This window comes from Lepisma saccharinum, chromosome 5 (genome assembly GCF_977018435.1).
Source record: "Lepisma saccharinum chromosome 5, izLepSacc3.1, whole genome shotgun sequence".
NCBI lineage: Eukaryota > Metazoa > Arthropoda > Insecta > Zygentoma > Lepismatidae > Lepisma > Lepisma saccharinum.
The window spans coordinates 13,443,508-13,462,452 of NC_139233.1; the positions used below are offsets into that span (position 1 = coordinate 13,443,508).

General features: G+C 37.1%; 1 protein-coding gene across 1 annotated transcript; it reads left to right on the forward strand.

Moving 5' to 3' along the window:
* Window positions 1-11,896: 11,896 nt before the first annotated feature.
* On the forward strand, window positions 11,897-17,110 carry LOC145987579 (uncharacterized). The gene has a single exon (XM_083121926.1). It carries the CDS (start codon window positions 11,897-11,899, stop codon window positions 17,108-17,110), a length of 5,214 nt encoding a protein of 1,737 aa, XP_082978052.1.
* The last annotated feature ends 1,835 nt before the right edge of the window (window positions 17,111-18,945 follow it).

Genomic DNA, 18,945 nt, shown 5'->3' on the forward strand with positions numbered 1-18,945 from the left:
ACAATAGGAAACAATATGTGGCTTACAAACAGTCAAATTCGCATCAATATATTGTAAATTCTGGAGTCCCCCAAGGTTCGAACCTTGGTCCACTTCTGTTTATTATATTTATAAACGATTTGCCACATAAACTTCAGCACTCCAAACTTCTCATGTACGCAGACGATGTTAAACTGTATAAAGAAATTAATTGTACTCAAGATATGTTAGATCTTCAGAATGATATAAATGTACTCTATGATTGGAGTATGGATAACGATCTAAGGTTTAATATTAAAAAATGTAGCTTTATGGTATTTTCGATGAATAAACACCCATATGAGTATTCATACAGAATTAATAATGAAAAGCTGGAAAAAGTGTACTCTGTCAAAGATCTTGGTGTTGTTGTTGATTGTAATTTATCCTTTGAGGAACATATTTTGAATATTGTTAAGGATGCATATAGACGACTAGGATTTCTCATAAGAAGCTCAAAGAGTCTAAATAATTTAAATGTCATTATGCTCTTGTATAACAGTATGATAAGAAGTAAACTCGAATATGCGTCGGTTGTATGGTCTCCTGGGTATATATCTTATAAAAATAGAATAGAGCAAATTCAAAAAAGATTTCTACGGTACTTATACTACAAGAAGAATCAGGTATCTGCTTACGAGATGAAATTATCTTATAAGTATTTATTGAAAGAGTTTTGTTATGTAAGCCTCACTAGTAGGAGAGAATTAGCAAAACAAATATTTCTTTACAAAACAGTAAATGGAATTCTGGATAATAGTAACTTTCTTCATCAGTTTAAATTTAATACTAGAAAATCTAATCTTCGGAAGCGACACCTTTTCCTCTGTGATATCCCGAGAACAGAAAAATACAAATCATCACCCATATTCAGACTTTGTTCTACATATAATAATATTTCTACAAAGCATGAAAATCTGGATTTCAGTCTACCACTTTCCTTGTATCTAAAAACATAAAAGCAATTTTTGAAAAATACTATATGTGTATCCATTCTACTGTGCATTATTTTCTATTTTCTACTGTACTGTGCATTATTTTCCTTTATTCTGAAAGTATTTTACCTTCTATGCTATTTTTCATTTTTTTAAAATTATTTTTTGCCGTTTAATACTATATAAAGGCTATGTTTTGAACTATGAATATATGTGTATATGGTTGGATATATGTCCTGTAGTACTTCACTTATTATCTTGTGTGTATAAATTCGTTTGTGTGTGTATGTGTTTATATGTAATCTACACTTTTATATGTTTATTATTTGAATTTATGTAAGCTTTCCTGTAATTGGAGATTCTCTCTGTAGGAAGCACACGAATAAATAAATAAATAAATAAATAAACATCAAAGGTTGATCAGAAGAGTCCAGAAACACTATACCGAGATTATAATAATTAATAACTTTTGACAACGAGATATCATATTTCATTTATTGTTTATGATGTATCATTTATGTGATCCATACTGTAATGAATAATAATTCATTCATTCATTGTTTTCTGCCTAATTGGCAGGTTTTTCACTGCAATCTCCAGCTTTCCCTGTTCTCTGCCTTACGCTTCGTAATAGCATACGACCCAGTTAATTTAATATCATCCATAAGCTGATATCTCTTTCTTCCACGGACTTTTCTTCCTTCAACCATTCCCTCCAAGGCATCTCTTAGCAGGCAGTTCCTTCTTAGACAGTGTCCTAACCAGTTTCTTTTCCTCTTCTTGAATAATAATAATAACTAGAGCTCGGATTTGTATATAATTACATATTCTATTCCTTTATAGATACATACCTTGAACAGGAAAATGTCAACGAATTATATAACAGACATGATTTTGCATAACTTTTATGTTACATATTTTTACATATTTGCCTGGATATTACATATTTTACATATTTGCTAATTTACTTTACATAAAACAACATATTTCGGTATTTTTTTCCTATCTTCCTCTTCCCTATATTTTCGAACTCTGTAACATGGTGAATAAAATATGTAGCTCATGTGATGTCACATTTTCTAATCAATAAGATGCATAGTGCTTACGGTCACCTAAAATTGACTGCCAAGTCGAAAGGCAGGCTGAAGACGAAAAAAATTACGGGAACTGTTATTTATCGAAAGATGCTGGTGTTTATCTCCTCCCTTTCGGGTTACTTATTTTTGTTTCGCTTTTAGGTTTAGGCAATGAACCTAGAAACTTGGCATCTGTGGACAAGAAAGGTACTTTCCTGTACGTATCGAATTACACAATCAAAACTACAAAAGGAGCTATGTATTTTCATTCAATTTTTCTTTCTGTAGACGCTTTTTTTTATACAATTTGTTTAGAAAGTTACAGAGCTCTCTTTGCCACAATGCAGACGGAAATTTGACAACTACGCCGAATTTGAAAGAGGAAAGTGTTCAACAATGCTGCGCTGCTTGTAGTAGGTGGATTAGCTCAAACGTAAACAATACTCTGATACTAGAGCCTTCGTATTATTGCTGTTGACTTGCATTAGACATTCGAGTTGATTGGGAGGCGTTAGCGTTGAATAGGTGTGTTTGTTTTGGCAATGGCTCCCGTCGCTTCTGCGCTTGCTGAAAAACTAAGCTCCTGAACGGAGAAGACATTGATCCTCCAGCAGACATTTGTCCTGAAAATATGTAGCTTCTGAAATTCGCTCCTGTGACTTCTTGCGACACCTTTTCAGATTACAAGAACATTATCGGATCGATGGCATCGTATGACAGCTGAAAACATTGAAAAGTACCTACTGGTTCACTCTGTTACAAAACACACGTAAGTCCTGTGTGCATGTGATGTGAAAAGTAATTAATAGTTTCTTAAATTTGTACACGTTGCTATGTTTTCTCTTTAGTTTATAAATTTTAATGCAACTTTTCATTTGAACAACCTATGTCCTTAAAATTATGTTGAATACGTTCAAATAAAATAAATATCTAGCAGAATTCTTGAAATTGCTTGGATACTTGATTATTATTAATATTACATATTTTTTGATACAACATATTTAGCTACATATCCGTTTGATAATACATATCGTATCATTCTAAAGAATGATGGGATCAGAACCAGTCACTTTGCAATTAATTGCTGGGTGATGTAAGTTATTCATCATTCATCCTCTGATGAGAGCACTCGTCATTAGCATGACGAGTTAACGCTTGGCAATACGAAAGGTACAAATAAGATTAAGAAACTAAACTGCAGAAAAGACAATGGTCACTCGTTGGGTTTTGTGAACCTTTGAACCTGAATCATGGCTGGGTGTTAGGATAGTTACCTGTCTATCTGATGAATTATGATGAATAAAATATACGAAGTCCTCTGTTGGCTTCTCTCTTGGTTGACCAGAGCGTCGTCTCACTTCTGTCCCACTGCTCTCCTAACCTCTTCTCCCTTCTCAACTCCAATCCAAAGTCAGTCCCCTCTCAGCTTGTCTCACCTCTATATCACTAGGCCATCGAGCTCTTCCTCTATGCCGAATCGTGTTTTTAATTGCCAATATGCAAACCGCCGACTCCATAGGCAGAAGAAACTACCTGTTTCCTGGATATCTCAGGAGGTTTGCATAGCACAACACTGTGCATTGTTTACATGCCTCAGAGGCTGAGACAACTGAGAAAAACAAGTGAATGCCCTGGTCAACGTGAAGCATTCAGAGAGGCTTTATAAAATAAACATATAATCTTAGGGATTGATACGATATTTAGCTACATATTTTATCAATTATTGTTACATATTTATGTACATATTTTGTACTTTGATACTACATATAAATCCGAGCTCTGATAATAACTTTAATAATAGCAATAATTTTATAATAAGGCCTAACCGATTTTTCAGGAGGGAGTAAACTGACCTTCTTTGGATGTCCCGTTTTGGGGTCAAAATGTTATGGTCATCCTAACTTGAAACAGTGTGCAATTTAAACATTAATGATTATATCCCATATTTCACGAGAAAAATTCCCACTTTCTGGGGTCGATACATGCACATTACCAACTTTACTGCACAAAATAGTGCTACAGTGAAAGGATTTGGCTCGAGCGTCAAATAGTTCCCACGGACGACGCTAGATAGCGCACGGAATTGAGAGATTCTTATCGAGCGAATAACGCTCGAACAGGCAAAACGAACGGCATACGCTCGATGACCAGTAGTACACGTATAACCGTAATTTGTCTGTGGTAGTGGATCTTCAAATATGGATCGTGAAGTAAAAGACTCAGTGAAATTGAAACTTTAGTGAATACTGCCAGGACTGATATTTTGCATACGATTATTGCTACATGATAATGAGATTCCATTGTAAACGCTCGAACAAGTTCGAGCAAAAGTCGTCCCATGCAGCACTAGAACTCCAAATGCATCAAGCCCAAATCACCAAGCCTCAGTTCGCCACTGTACCTATCTTAATTAATTATGAATTTCAAGCCTCTCTGCTGAAAAGAGTGACAAAAAATCACGCTTTGTTTCCGAAAAAAAATATGGAAAAATACGTCCAGAATACAATGTGCCATGGAAACATTAATTCACTTTGAATGACACCTCGGCACAGTATGAGCTCATTAACGATTTTTTTATGGCTCTGACTTGCATTCTTTCTCCTTGTGACGTCACCGTCGCCTGTTTATTTTTTTTGTGGGGGGCAGTTTTTCCTTCCGCATATAATGTTTATACACAATAATTCGTTAGGGGTGGTTAGCAAGCTCTGTGGACCGGGATGAATGGCCAGACAGTTCCCGACCGCTCAGAACTTCAGATCATCAATCACGCCCCAAGACTCGACCAGGGCAGAAACTGGGAAAACTCCATGTGACTGCTGAACCTCTGACCAACACGGAATAGCTGCTGTGGAGTGTGTAGTTGGGATTCTACACTGTAAAAACATTTGGCTTGAGAAATGACGTTCCAAGACCGTCAATTTAGGCTGCCCTCCACCTGCCCTAAATGAAGTAACCATGACTGTTTTCAAAACATTAAAGTATTTAACCCAATTAAACTAAATGTATTGATTCAGTTTGTAACAATATATTTATAGTGCATACAACTGCATTCTATAATCCTATTGTAGCTTTATATAAGGTAAATTATTCAAAATATGATTTAGATTTTTTTCTTATAGATATCAATACTGTACTGTAGGTCTATTTATGCATGAAATATGTATGGGTGATGTAAAAAAAAAAAGAGGAGGGTTCTCACACATTCACAACATTGGTCATTTTTGTGGGTTGATCAGCGATTCATGCCCATTTCGCCCATTTCCCTGTCGCCAAGTACAAAAGAACTTGTTTTATTGGCCCAAGTGATAACCCGCGCCAAAACGGAAGTACCGTTTCGCCCGTTACCGTTTCGCCCAGAGGGAAATGTGAAAGTAAATATTCCCAATCGTGTAGAGCCACGTGTCCTTAACCAACGAGGAGTATGCAAGAATGGCTAATTTCAATGGCTTTAAACACAGCCTTTGTAATGTGCGAGGAAGACATCCACCTGCAATACCTAAAACAGTAGAATATTTGCCTAACCTAACCTCACTGGCTAATAATATTGTTAATATTGTATTTGTACTGTGTATTCTTATGACACATGCATCTGTGTTTCTGTTATTAATGGATTAAACAATGCGACAAGGCTCCCCTTTGGAAGTCACACCTGATTATTTGGCTTTTTACTTTCACATTTCCGTTCACCTTCAAACCATCTTTTAAAAATTCCCTCTGGGCGAAACGGTACATCCGTTCTGGCGCGTGTTATCACTTGCTCCAATAAAACAAGTTTTTTGGTATTGGGCGAAACGGGAAGACATGGCGATTAGCATCACATTTTGCCCTCTTTTTACCGTCCCGTCAAGCACGAAATCCATTGATTAGGCAACAACGTTATCACGACACCATCTGAGAATCCCCATATAACGACCTGCAAATTATATATGATTTTTCAATAAGTGGTATTGCCACAGTTTGTTATATTATATATATTGTGTGATATTGGTAGCAGCAAGTGAAGATGGTCTACAAAGGCCTATTTTCAAGCTTCGATCAATTCTTACAAATTATAACATGAAAATTTCAAAGACTAGAACAAAGTCAATGGCAATAAACGGGAAAAAAGAAAATTTCCTAGAGTACAAATAGTGATAAACGATAGAATAATTGAAGAAGTAACAGACTTTGTTTTTTTTTTTGTGGGGGTATAAGCCATATTTTACAGTTCGAATGCCAAAAAGATGTTGAGAAAAGTGCAATAAAATAATTGAATGGAATTTTGAAAAGATTGTTTTGGAAAACAAATGAGAAAAGAAATTCAAATTAGATATCATAACATATTTTCAAAACAGTCTCTTCTATGTGGTAGCGAATGTTGGGACTCTTTGTCAACATGATAAAACTAGAATAAATGGTTCACAAATAAGATTTTTGCTGTTTTTAAATGGAGTAACCTTACGAGACAAAATTAGAAGTGAAGAAATCCGAAATAAATGGAAGGTCGAAGAAAAATGATGGACGAAATTCAAAATTATCAGTTAAAGTGGAATCAACAAGTTCTGAGAATGCCAGATAGCCGTTTGTTTCGAAAACTATTAAATTGCAGGCCAAATGGAAAAAGAAATTTAGGAAGACCATATGGCCGATGGAGTGATCAATTTTTGTAGTCGCAGACGGGCTTTGGTTACCCAGTCCTGCAAGAGGAAGAAGTACTGAAAAACTCAATATGCTGACCAAGGCAGACATTTATTTTATTTTAAAACATAACCTAAACATAACGTTTCAACCTTCTAGCAAAGTCTTCTTCAGACTCTTACCAAGTACAAATGAAAATAAAAATCATTTGTACTTGGTGCAGAGTCTGAAGAAAACCTTGCTAGAAGGTTGAAACGTTAAGTTTAGGTTATGTTTTAAAATAAAATAAATGTCTGCCTTGGTCAGCATATTGAGTTTTTCATATCATGGAAGCAAGGCTTAATGGTGTTATAAGAAGTAATGTTATTGGTAGTTACCAGAAGAATTTTGTTAGTAAGCCATTTGGTAAAGGTGATGTACAGAAAAACAGGAATGACTTCTATTTGATTTCTATTATGAAGTGGTTAATTTTCATAATTACGGAACTGTATTAAGAAACCATAAGGTTGGGAAACCGAGGTAACAAATAGTAATGTGTTTATCATACTTACTGTAGTACTTCCTAAACCTCAGAGGGCTCATAGGAGAAATATAAGTTGTTTTTATCTGTAGCTATGGACATTTTAGAGGGGGGTCCAGGGATCTAAACTCTCCCCGAAAGAGTCAAGTACTAAAATTAAACAATGAAAATATACTTGTTTAGCATTTGTTGACACACTATCACAAATTGTAACATTATTTTATGTATTAACATTAACATTATGTGTATATTATTAGCATTATCTTTGTGTATATTATGTTCAGCATAAATGGGACTTTGGTCCTGTGATGGACAAATAAATAAATGATAAGTGAATGATAAATGATTTGTTATGTAACCAAGGCTTTTTTACTTCCGCTGAACTTACACGAAGGCAAAGATTAGATTGGGATCATAAGGCTTTGAATTGACAGTGCGTAAGATTTATGCACACTACTGCTTATAATAATATACATAAATATTAGTTTTTTTATTATTTTTGGCATTACTTTCCTTGTAAGTAGAGTTTAATCTACACAAATTTAGCGATCTTAACTACATGTAAGGTAGATCAATATGTGCTGTAACTTCTACGGTTTTTTTACACATTAATTTACCTATTTTAATATTTATTATGTATGTACCTGTTAATTATATTGTGTTAATTATAAACATTTTGTTGTTATTATCATTATCATTATTATTAATAATATTATTATTTGTGAGACACGTACCTGCTTGTAGCTACTGATAAGTGACGTCACCATCTATAACCAGTAAGCTAGGGATATTCTAATGTTCTGCAGTACCCATGGAGGTTACGCAGAACTTATACCTATGGGAAGTAAAAACCGCTTGGTCGTATCAGCCAGTTGGAAACATTGGTGTGTGGCGGAGCGGCTACCGAGATCTGACACGGGGGAAGCAGGGAGAGAGATTTAAAATATTCATCAACCAGCAAGGATTATGAGTCTGAAACGAAATGAAAAATCTCTGCAAATCTCTTTTGCCTGCCTTCTCCCTTTCATAAGAGAGGGGCATCAGTTTCCTTCCAGCTAAACTCTTACATAATTCAACGTCACCATTACATGTGTTGTTTTTTATGACGCACAAATCTTGGCCGTGGAGGTGAAGTATGGATGCCAGATTCCAGTAGGAAGGTTCCTTGCATCTCTCCGTAGCGGATGCTGCCTCGTCTGTCTTTCTCTCCTTTATCTGTCGCTGGGAAAATGCTCAATGCTGCTCTTTTATAGGCAATAACATAATAGCCTCTTCTGCATGAAGATATTTAGTAAGACATTTCTTTTCACAATTACACTTCAGTGTACTGTTTTTACACCTCCGTTACTCCTCAAAATTCCAGTTCTCCAATCACGTGTGTGTATATATAATGGTTGGAAGGTGTTTCTTTTGTGAGATCTTTATGAGAATTCAAAATTCAAATTTCAGATTGAGAAAGAATGCAATTTCAACCACGAAGAAGCATATGTTACTCGATTGCTCTATGCATAATTTGGCAGGGAGAAACTCATGTTCAGATAATTAATTATGATACAGATGTATTCGGTCAATAAAAAAAATAAACATATGTGAGGTTGTGGCTTGATGGCTCCTATGCAGGCACTTTAATTTGTGATGCCAGACCGGAAAGTGTTTGTGTTTTTTATTTTACGAAAAAGCTCGATTTGATAGGCTCGGTTATGAAACAATTAACATATGATAACTACAAGAGTGGTGGGAGTGTAATACTATGGATGGTATACTCCCTTATTTTCCCAGTTTCACTAAAAAAGAACAGCAAATGGAGAGATGGTATATTATATTATTGACGACTAAAAAATAATTCATGTTATAAAATTCCTGCCTGCGAGCAGTTCTCCAAGTGAATGAAAACCTGCTCTAATCCCTAAACTTCTCAATTTACCCAGTACACTACTGTATTGCGATGAACTGCAGTAGGGTGCTGCATGGAACCACTTTTGTTCGCTTGTACTCGGTCGAGTCTACCGCGCTCGAGCGTTTACAACAATGGAATATAGTTTTAATGTGACAATAGTCGTTGACACTTAAATGTAAAGATCTCTTACCCAGAGTAAAATATAAGCTACAAAAACAGTGGGAGGAGTGGTACAAAATAGAGCTACACAATACCACATCCTATAAGTGGCATGCTCAAGTCAGAAATCATAGACCTTGGTACCAAAACATGAACCTACCTTTGGCAGTGGTTTTTCTTATATTAAGAATCCGAACAGACCATGTATTAGTACATCAACATTTGGCTTGTTTAAAGATTGTTCCATCAACTTCCTGCCAATGCGGAGAAGCCAATCAAACACTTAATAATTTATTCTTTGAATGTCCCTTAAGGCAACAACACCGAGACTCTCTATTTAAAAACATACAACATGCACAGGTTCCATTTCCGATATCCTTATCTACATTAATATAGGGTGTTCCGTATAGGGTGTTCGCGTATAGGGAAAATATCACGAAAATAGTTATATGTCACATATATGTAAGCAGTAACATCTCCCATTTACGTATGAAAGACAATGTCAGGCATATGTCCACCCTTACTGAGTCTGCATGCGTTTATACGCTCCAGAAAATTATTGATAACACTCTCGCAGATGTCTGTCCCGATGGCTCCAATCACCCGTATGATTTCCGCCTTCAGTTCCAAAAGGGTTCGTGGTTTGTTGGCGTACATCTGTGATTTCACAAACCCCCATAAGGAGAAATCACAGGGTGTAAGATCACACTCCACCTGCCAAAACCCACACCACACAGTCGTTCTCAGCGGATGGATGGATTTCACGCTCCTGGATTATTCGAGGATATTCGGAAGGAAACCACAACAAACAAGTCAAAACAATTGTGGCTACATTAATCGGCATGACAACAGACGCCAACATTGGTAAGAACAGATCTGCCAAGCTCGAAACAAAACAATAGCACTCGATTCAAATTCGGCGTCCTATACGGAACACCCTTTATCTGAACCTCGCATTGTAGTTATTGGGATTCTTTATAGTTTCGCTAGAAAACATAGCTTTACAATCTAAATAGTCATGATGACCCGCACGACAATTTAAATCAATAAGACCTCGTTATACCATAAGAACAGAATGGACTACAACACTCAATAAGTCATTAGTGTTTCGAAGAAAGTGAATGATATTCAACAACAATTTGGAGCATATATCTAATAGCAATAGTACCTGAATTCAGCAACCTTGGCTAGAAATCGTAAACGCGGTGTGAGCTAAAAATAAAGAAGAAGAAGAACTTAAATGTAAAATATCCGTTCAACCCACAATCATCTATTTCATTTCCATATATCACTGTAATGATAGACTAAACTTCATTTTAACATGAAGATAATGACTATGTTCATTTAGTTTCAATTTCACTGCGTCTTTTAATTCACTATCCATATTTGAGGGTTAACTGCCACAGACAAATTACAGTTCTACGTGAACTGCTGGGCTTCGAGCGAATAACTCTCGTTTTGCCTGTTCGAGCGTGTGCGTATATAGGGCTACGTATATGTATGTAATTATGTGTGTGTGTGTGTGAATTGCCACGTCATGTTTATGAGTCATCTTCCTAATACAGAAATGTTATAAGACAAAGAGAGAAACTATGAAAAACACGAACAAGAGACAAAGAGGAAGCGAAGTAAATGCGAATGCATGAGAGAGAGAATGAAAGAGAAAGGAATTTGCATAAAAGGGAATGAGTAAGAATAAAGTCGGGAGGTGGGTGAGAAGAGCGGAAGAACGAAAATAAATGAGAGAGAGAGAGAGAGAGAGTAAACGAGATAATGAGACATAAAACGGAAGAAAAATAGAATAAAAATAAGAAGAAAGGGAGTAAGCAAGAATCGAAGCCTACAATGAAAAATAGAAAACAAGAATGAAGTAGGGAGAATACAATTCAACTATGTTACAAATATTCTTACAAATTAGCTAGTACAATAGCGAAGTAAAATCAACCAAATACATAGGAAAGAAGGCAAGAACTATAAAGAAATTCAGAAAAAGAGAACGGAGTAGAGATAATAGAATTAAAAGAAAGAATTGAAGAACATATATGTTTCCATATTCCAATGAGTGGGATTAGTTAAATGATCTTTCTAGCCCTGGCCGTTCCTCTGGGCGCTTATGCACAGAGACCACTTATATTATGGTAAATTCAACAATTATAGTAATGAAAGCCAGAGTAGCTTAGTGTAATTTCTTGCAAATGTTCGTGGTTCTTGTAATTTGCTACAAACACGTAGGACTATAATAGGACATACACGCACTTGATAGTTACCTTGAAGAGTCTTTTAGCTTAGATTACTAACTCCTAGTACAGTTAATATACAAAAGATTGCACCATATACACGGAGGGGAAACAAATGAACTGACAGTGATGTGCCGTACACTATAAGTTTACGTCTACATGTGTTGTCTACACGTAATCTACGCGTGTGTTAGAAATAGAAAAACAGTAATCTGTGTATTTGCTTGATATGATGATTCTGTGCATGTTTTTTGAGGTGAATATTCTGTGTATTATTTTGCGGGATTATTATTCTGTGACTAGCAAGAGAAATGTTATGTACTGGTTGACTGTGTGTGAGATTAAACCTTAATTTACTTATATTGGTGTTTCGTTTTTAACATTTGGCGACCGTGACAGGACAGGGAGACTTTGTGTAAGGCAAAGATTGAGACGCCATGGAAAAGATAAGTAAATTAAGAACAGTAACGAGATCGTCGTTTACGCGCTTAGCGAATAACATTGAAGCGGCGTGCAATGGTGATTGCCCGGATTTGGTGGAATTGCAGAGTAATTTCCGTTTGTTACAAGATAAATTCGGCAAATTGCAGGATCTGGACACACAGTACAGTGATTTGTTGATGGACGACGATGTCAAAGAAGAGGATTTGATCGTCGAAGCAGAAAATGCAGATAAGTATGCATGTAACTTTTATCGAATCAAGACTATGGTGGAACAGTTATTAAGTAAGCAGGTGTTGAACAATGGTAGTGACGCAGTTAGTGACACATCAGTAAACTGCAAACGAAAAATCAAATTACCGGTAGTGGAACTTAAAAAATTTGATGGTAACGTGAAGAACTGGTTACCCTTCTGGAGCCAATTCAAACGAATTGACAAGGACGAGGGCATTGATGATTGTGATAAATTCCAATACCTTGTACAGGCTACCGTACCGGGTTCAAAAGCGCGTCAATTTGTAGAAAGTTTTCCCCTCAGTGACGAAAACTATCCCAAGGTCATTGAAGGACTTAAGTCACGTTTCGGCCGTGATGATGTGTTAGTGGAAGTTTATGTTCGTGAACTTTTGAAGTTGGTGTTACACAACTTAAATGGTGACAGTAAGTTGGAACTAGCTGTTCTTTATGACAAAATGGAATCACAGTTACGAGCATTAAGTACATTAGGAGTAACGTCAGACAAGTGTGCTGCAATGTTATACCCTCTTGTTGAGTCATGTTTACCAGAAGAATTTTTGCGAGTGTGGCAGAGAAGTTCTGCAAATTCCACTGATTCTAAATTGGAGAGTCGTCTGGAAGAAATAATGTCTTTCCTGAAGAAAGAAGTGGAAAATGAAGAAAAGATAGCACTTGCTGTAGCTGGGTTCGATCTGAAGAGAAAGAAGGAACGTAGTAGTCGTACTGAATCTATACCCACGGCAGCTGAATTGATTAATTGCAAAGAGGATTCTTCAAAGTGTCTATTTTGTGGTGATTCGCATGTTAGTGAGGAGTGTGTGAAGGCACGCAGTTGGTCCTTTGCGGAAAAAGCTAAGATGCTTAGGGAAAAGGGGTTGTGTTACAGATGTTTGAAAAAAGGCCACCTTAGTCGAAACTGTAGGGTAAAATTAAAATGCAGGATTTGCAAGGGGCAGCATGTTGAAGTGATGTGCTCTGGTCAAAGGACTAAGCAGGGAACAGTCTTTCCAGGGAAGCAGACTAAGTCACAGACGGTTGTTGAAAATTCTTTGACGAATAATGAACATGTTGAAACGTTTCTGCAAACATTAGTTGTGAAAATAAGAGGACAAAGTGCTGAAAAATATGTAAGAGCAATCATTGATACTGGTTCGCAACGATCCTACATTTGTACATCTACAGCAAAGGAAATGAATTATGAGGTTGTGAAAAGGGAAAATGTCACACATGCACTTTTTGGTGGCATTCTTTCTGCACCATATGAACATAATTGCTATCGTGTCAGATTGACTAGCATCAGAGGTGATTATGCTTGCAATTTTGAAGCCATGGATCAGCCTAATATTTGTGACAGTGTAACATCTGTTACTGAAGGTCCTTGGTTAGCAGAGTTGAAACGGATAGGTGTAAAAATTTCCGATAGAGAAAATGGTCCAGTAGAAGTTTTAATTGGTGCTGATATAGCTGGTAAAATTTTCACTGGCAAGAAGTTTGCTCTAAAATGTGGATTGGTAGCAATGGAAACACTGCTTGGTTGGATACTAATGGGCAAAGTTACTGCACATGAAAGTCATAGAGTTTCATCCATGATTGCAGCTTCAATGTTTTGTAAGGAAGCCTCGGTTGCAGACTTGTGGAAATTAGATGTTCTTGGTATTACTGATCCTGGAGAAAAGAAGTCCAAAATTGAAGCTCAAGAGGCAGTGATGGATTATTTTGAACGAACTCTGACGATTGACGAAGAAGGAAGGTATGAGGTAAAAATGCCATGGGTGGAGGGACACCCACATCTTCCTAGTAATTTAGAAATGTGTAAAAGAAGACTGGATACACTTGTTGAAAAACTGAAGAGAGATGACTGTTATGAAGAATATTGTCAGGTTTTCAATGAGTGGCTAGAAGAAGGCATCGTCGAGGAGGTTTCATCTGAAGAGATAGACACCAAGGGACACTATTTACCTCATAGACATGTTGTAAAATTGAACAGCGAGACTACCAGGATACGCCCTGTGTTTGATGCTTCTGCAAGAGAAAAGGGGCATCACTCGTTGAACCAGTGTTTAGAGAAAGGCATTAATTTGATTGAAATAATTCCTTCAATTCTGACACGTTTTCGGTTACGCAAATTGGGAGTCGTCTCAGATATAAGGAAGGCTTTTCTGCAGATTAGTTTATGTAAAAGCGACCGTGATTTTTTGAGATTTCTTTGGATAGATGAGAAAGGTGACATAAAGGTTTATCGTCACAAGCGAGTTGTTTTTGGTGTAAGTTGTAGCCCATTTTTATTGTGTGCAGTAATTGAACACCATCTGAAGCAAGCTCTGAAAAAATGTAATGAAGAGAGCTGCAGCTATTCCAAGGATATCATTGCACAGCTGTTGCAGAGTTTTTACGTAGATAATTGTGTTACTAGTGTGAACAATGAAGAGGAACTCCACCAGTTTATTGAAGAAGCTAATCATTTGATGGCAGATGCGAAATTTGAATTGCGAGGGTGGGAGTATACCTCACTAGGAAACTTGTCGGAAGATAACAGAATATCTGTATTAGGCTTGGTATGGGAAACAAGAACAGATAATTTGGAATTGAGACCGGAATGTTTCCAAGGAATGAAGTTTCAAGTTGTCTCCAAAAGAATTATTTTGTCAACTGCCAACAGAATATTTGACCCTATTGGAATTACCTCTCCAGTGACATTGTATCCAAAGATCCTTCTTCAAGAAACATGGTTGTTAAAATTGAGTTGGGATGAAGAAGTGCCCGAAGAAATGGGAAGAAAATTCAGACTGTGGGTTGAAGAATTACATTATTTGAAAGGGCTTGTATTTCCTAGGTGGATTGCTGAAGGTTTGGAAGATTGGAGTTTGCATGTGTTCTGTGATGCTAGTGAAAAGGCATATGCAGCTGTAGTATTCTTGAGAACCATTGATAAGGGACAAGTCAAGGTGCAATTAGTACAAGCTAAATCAAGGGTAGCTCCGATAAAGAAGTTAACCATACCCCGCTTGGAATTGATGGCAGCTCTTATTGGAGTGAGATTAGCAGCTTCAGTAACCGAATCATTGGACATTGGGGACATACCAATTAATTTTTGGACAGATTCGACTACAGTTCTTGCATGGATTAGACGCAATGATCCGTGGAACACCTTTGTAGGAAATCGTGTGCGTGAAATAAGAACGATGAGTAAGAGAGAATCTTGGAATTATGTACCAGGTATTATGAACTGTGCTGATCTTCCTTCGAGGGGGTGTTCACCCAAACGGTTAATGGAATCAAAATGGTGGGAAGGTCCATTGTGGTTAAAAGAAGCTAAGAGCGAATGGCCTGAACAAAGGTATACATGTCAAGAAGAAATTATTGCCAAAGAGAAGAAGAAGACAATTGTATCTAGTTTAGCTAATATTGAAGAAAGGGATGACTGGTACTATCACAGATTTTCCAGATATGAACAGATTGTTCGACTGATAGGGTGGATCAGAAGATTCATTTTCAATTGTCGTCATCCAAAGAACCATAGGACAGCAGAATTGTCAATAGAAGAAGTAAATGCTGCTGAAAAGGTAGTTATTCGCCTTGTACAAAGAGATTCTTATGTCGGAGTGGAAGACAAGAAGCTGAAATCTTTGTGTCCATTTCAAGACAAGGAACAAATCATAAGACTGAAAACTAAAATCCTAGAGCTTACAGATAAAGAAACATTTCGGTGTCCGGCTGTCTTGCCAAGCTCACATCCAATTGTGAAGAGGCTTATTTATTATAAACATATTGAAGCTTGTCATGCAGGTGTACAAGGTCTGATGAGTATTCTTAGAGAACAGTTTTGGATATTGAAAGGCAGGAAAACTATTCGTTCTGTAGTGAAGGGTTGTGTGATTTGTCGGAGACATAATGCTAAAAGAATGGAAGTAATGCCGGTGTCTTTACCTGAACATCGAGTCAGAGATGCAGCAGTATTCGAAATAACAGGAGTGGATCTAGCTGGACCTGTTATACTTCAAAGTGGAGAAAAGGCTTGGATTTGTATATTTACTTGTGCTGTTTATAGAGCTGTACATTTAGAGTTAACTTCTGGCTTATCATCTGGAGATTTTATTCAGTCATTTCGAAGATTCATTGCTCGACGAGGTAGACCACTAGTTGTTTACAGTGACAATGGGACGAACTTTGTAGGCACTGAAAATTTGTTGAGTAAGCTAGAATGGGAAGATGTAGTTGCTTTTGCAACAATCAAACGCATTGAGTGGAGATTCAATCCACCCACAGCTGCCTGGTGGGGTGGATGGTGGGAGCGTTTGATCAGACTCATGAAGCAACTATTGAGAAAAATTTTAGGGAAAGCTTCACTGACCTATGAGGAATTTATCACGGTGCTATGTGATTGTGAAGCTGTCATGAATGCTCGACCACTAACCTACATATCAGAAGATAATTCAGACCTTGAGTCCTTGACGCCCTCCATGTTTCTACAACAGGTCAGAGAAGTAGGCGTGCCTGACCTCGATGAGATACAGAAGGTAAATCTACATAAACGGTGGAAGTATTGTCAAAGAATTCGTGAGACACTAAGAAGTAGATTTCGCAGTGAATACTTGGGTCAGTTAGTGCAGCATTGGAATGCTAAAAGTTCTTGCAGAGAAGTGAAGGTTGGCGAAGTGGTTCTTGTTGGTAATGACAATTCTAAACGTCTGGACTGGCCTTTAGCACGCATTGTGGAGCTGATACCTGGACGTGATGGTGAAGTACGTCTCGTAAGGCTGAGGACTGCAACGGGAATTATGATGAGACCACTACAGCGTGTTTTTCCCTTGGAAATTCAGTCAAGTGAGTTGCCCAAAGTACCCAAAATGAAGAAAACTGAGGAAAAGACAGTACCTGAAAAGGAATGTGCTCCGAGAGTCACCACCACTCGACTGGGAAGAAGAGTGAAGCCTCCACAGAAGCTGAGTTTGTTGGTACAACTCATGTTATGAACACTATTGATTGTGTAGAGTCACTAATTGTCTTTGCGTGACTCTAGGTGGGAGAATGTTAGAAATAGAAAAACAGTAATCTGTGTATTTGCTTGATATGATGATTCTGTGCATGTTTTTTGAGGTGAATATTCTGTGTATTATTTTGCGGGATTATTATTCTGTGACTAGCAAGAGAAATGTTATGTACTGGTTGACTGTGTGTGAGATTAAACCTTAATTTACTTATATTGGTGTTTCGTTTTTAACACGTGGATTACATTGGGTTGTAGTTTACATAGACTACGTAGGCAATCTAAAGTACATTAAAATTAATTTTCAAGGCTTTCATGAAAGAGAAGTGATATTTCAATTATATTGGTTCCTAACGAACTGACAAGAATCCTATTTACAACAAAATGTATCTTCTCTTCTATCAACTATGGAAGAAGGTATATCGTATGCAAAAAAAGACAACAGATGGCGGTCGTGAGGCAAAAGTGGTATTTTTTTCTATAAAACACTAGAATATTTCCTATGTTAGGTTTTTCCTGGTGAGAAATAGTTCAAATTTGCAAGGAAGAGTACGAAAGGTTCTTCTCACACATTGCCAACTGATATGCAGTATAATTTTCTTTTAATTCCACAGCGCTCTTTGCTAATTTATCACCTTTTGTCATGTTGTTTACATAGATTACATCATCTACGTGTATCAAAAAGTCTACGTGAAGAATGTAGAGTATCGTTGTTTACGCGTAGACGCACATCATTGACTGGAATACAAACTGCTTTCCCTTTAAGCAAGCAGTTTTTATTAACTAAACACCTTCCAGCAGTGAATATAAGGTCCGCTTTTGACGAAAGCATTTTCCTCTTTGCTAGCATAGATGCTATGCAAATGCTTCCAAAAATCTCATACGGGTATATTTCATGGAACATTTCAGTTAACGTTTGCGATTACGATATATAATATAAGTGTCCCACAAAGGGGTTTACACTATTTGAATGTTAATAACAGAGAAGTATTACAGATAACCTGCTGGAACTTGTATCTGGATCTGTCATGATTAGTACTTGTTGCCATTCATTTGTTTTTCTTTAGTTTCAGTTCAGTTGCCAGTAGTGACAAGTAATTGACAAGATGGCTGGGAACCTTTCCGTTGAGCGGGCAGAATTTGATACTGCGCCACCGTCACGTGTAACAATTACGAAATTACGCGACAAGTTTGAGAGGGAAGGAACTGTGTGTGATCTGGGACGGACTGGCAGGAAGAAATCAGTATCCGATGAAAGAGGGATGGAAGCAGTGGTACAAACTTTCACAAGATCCCCCAAGAAGTCCATACATCAAATTCTGCCCGCCATCGTCTCTGCACTTCTTTCATGTTCTCACATTTCCAAAAACACTTTAAAATCCACTTCCGTTGCTCAACGGAAAGGTTCCCAGCCATCTTGTCAATTACTTGTCACTACTGGCAACTGAACTGAAACTAAAGAAAAACAAATGAATGGCAACAAGTACTAATCATGACAGATCCAGATACAAGTTCCAGCAGGTTATCTGTAATACTTCTCTGTTATTAACATTCAAATAGTGTAAACCCCTTTGTGGGACACTCGGTATACAGCACGAAAGGCACGTCGAGTTACACCATCTATGGCGAGTGCACGGTGTTCACAATTGAAACAACTAAAATATGCTTCCACACGTGTACAGTAAACGTTGTAAAATATGTATTTAAGCAGCGCCATTGTTTTGTACCTAATAACGTTTTATACGAAACGTTATTCATCTCGGTTGACTAGTTATCGGCTTATAAAAATGTGAAGTGATACGTTGTTTACATCTCACGCGG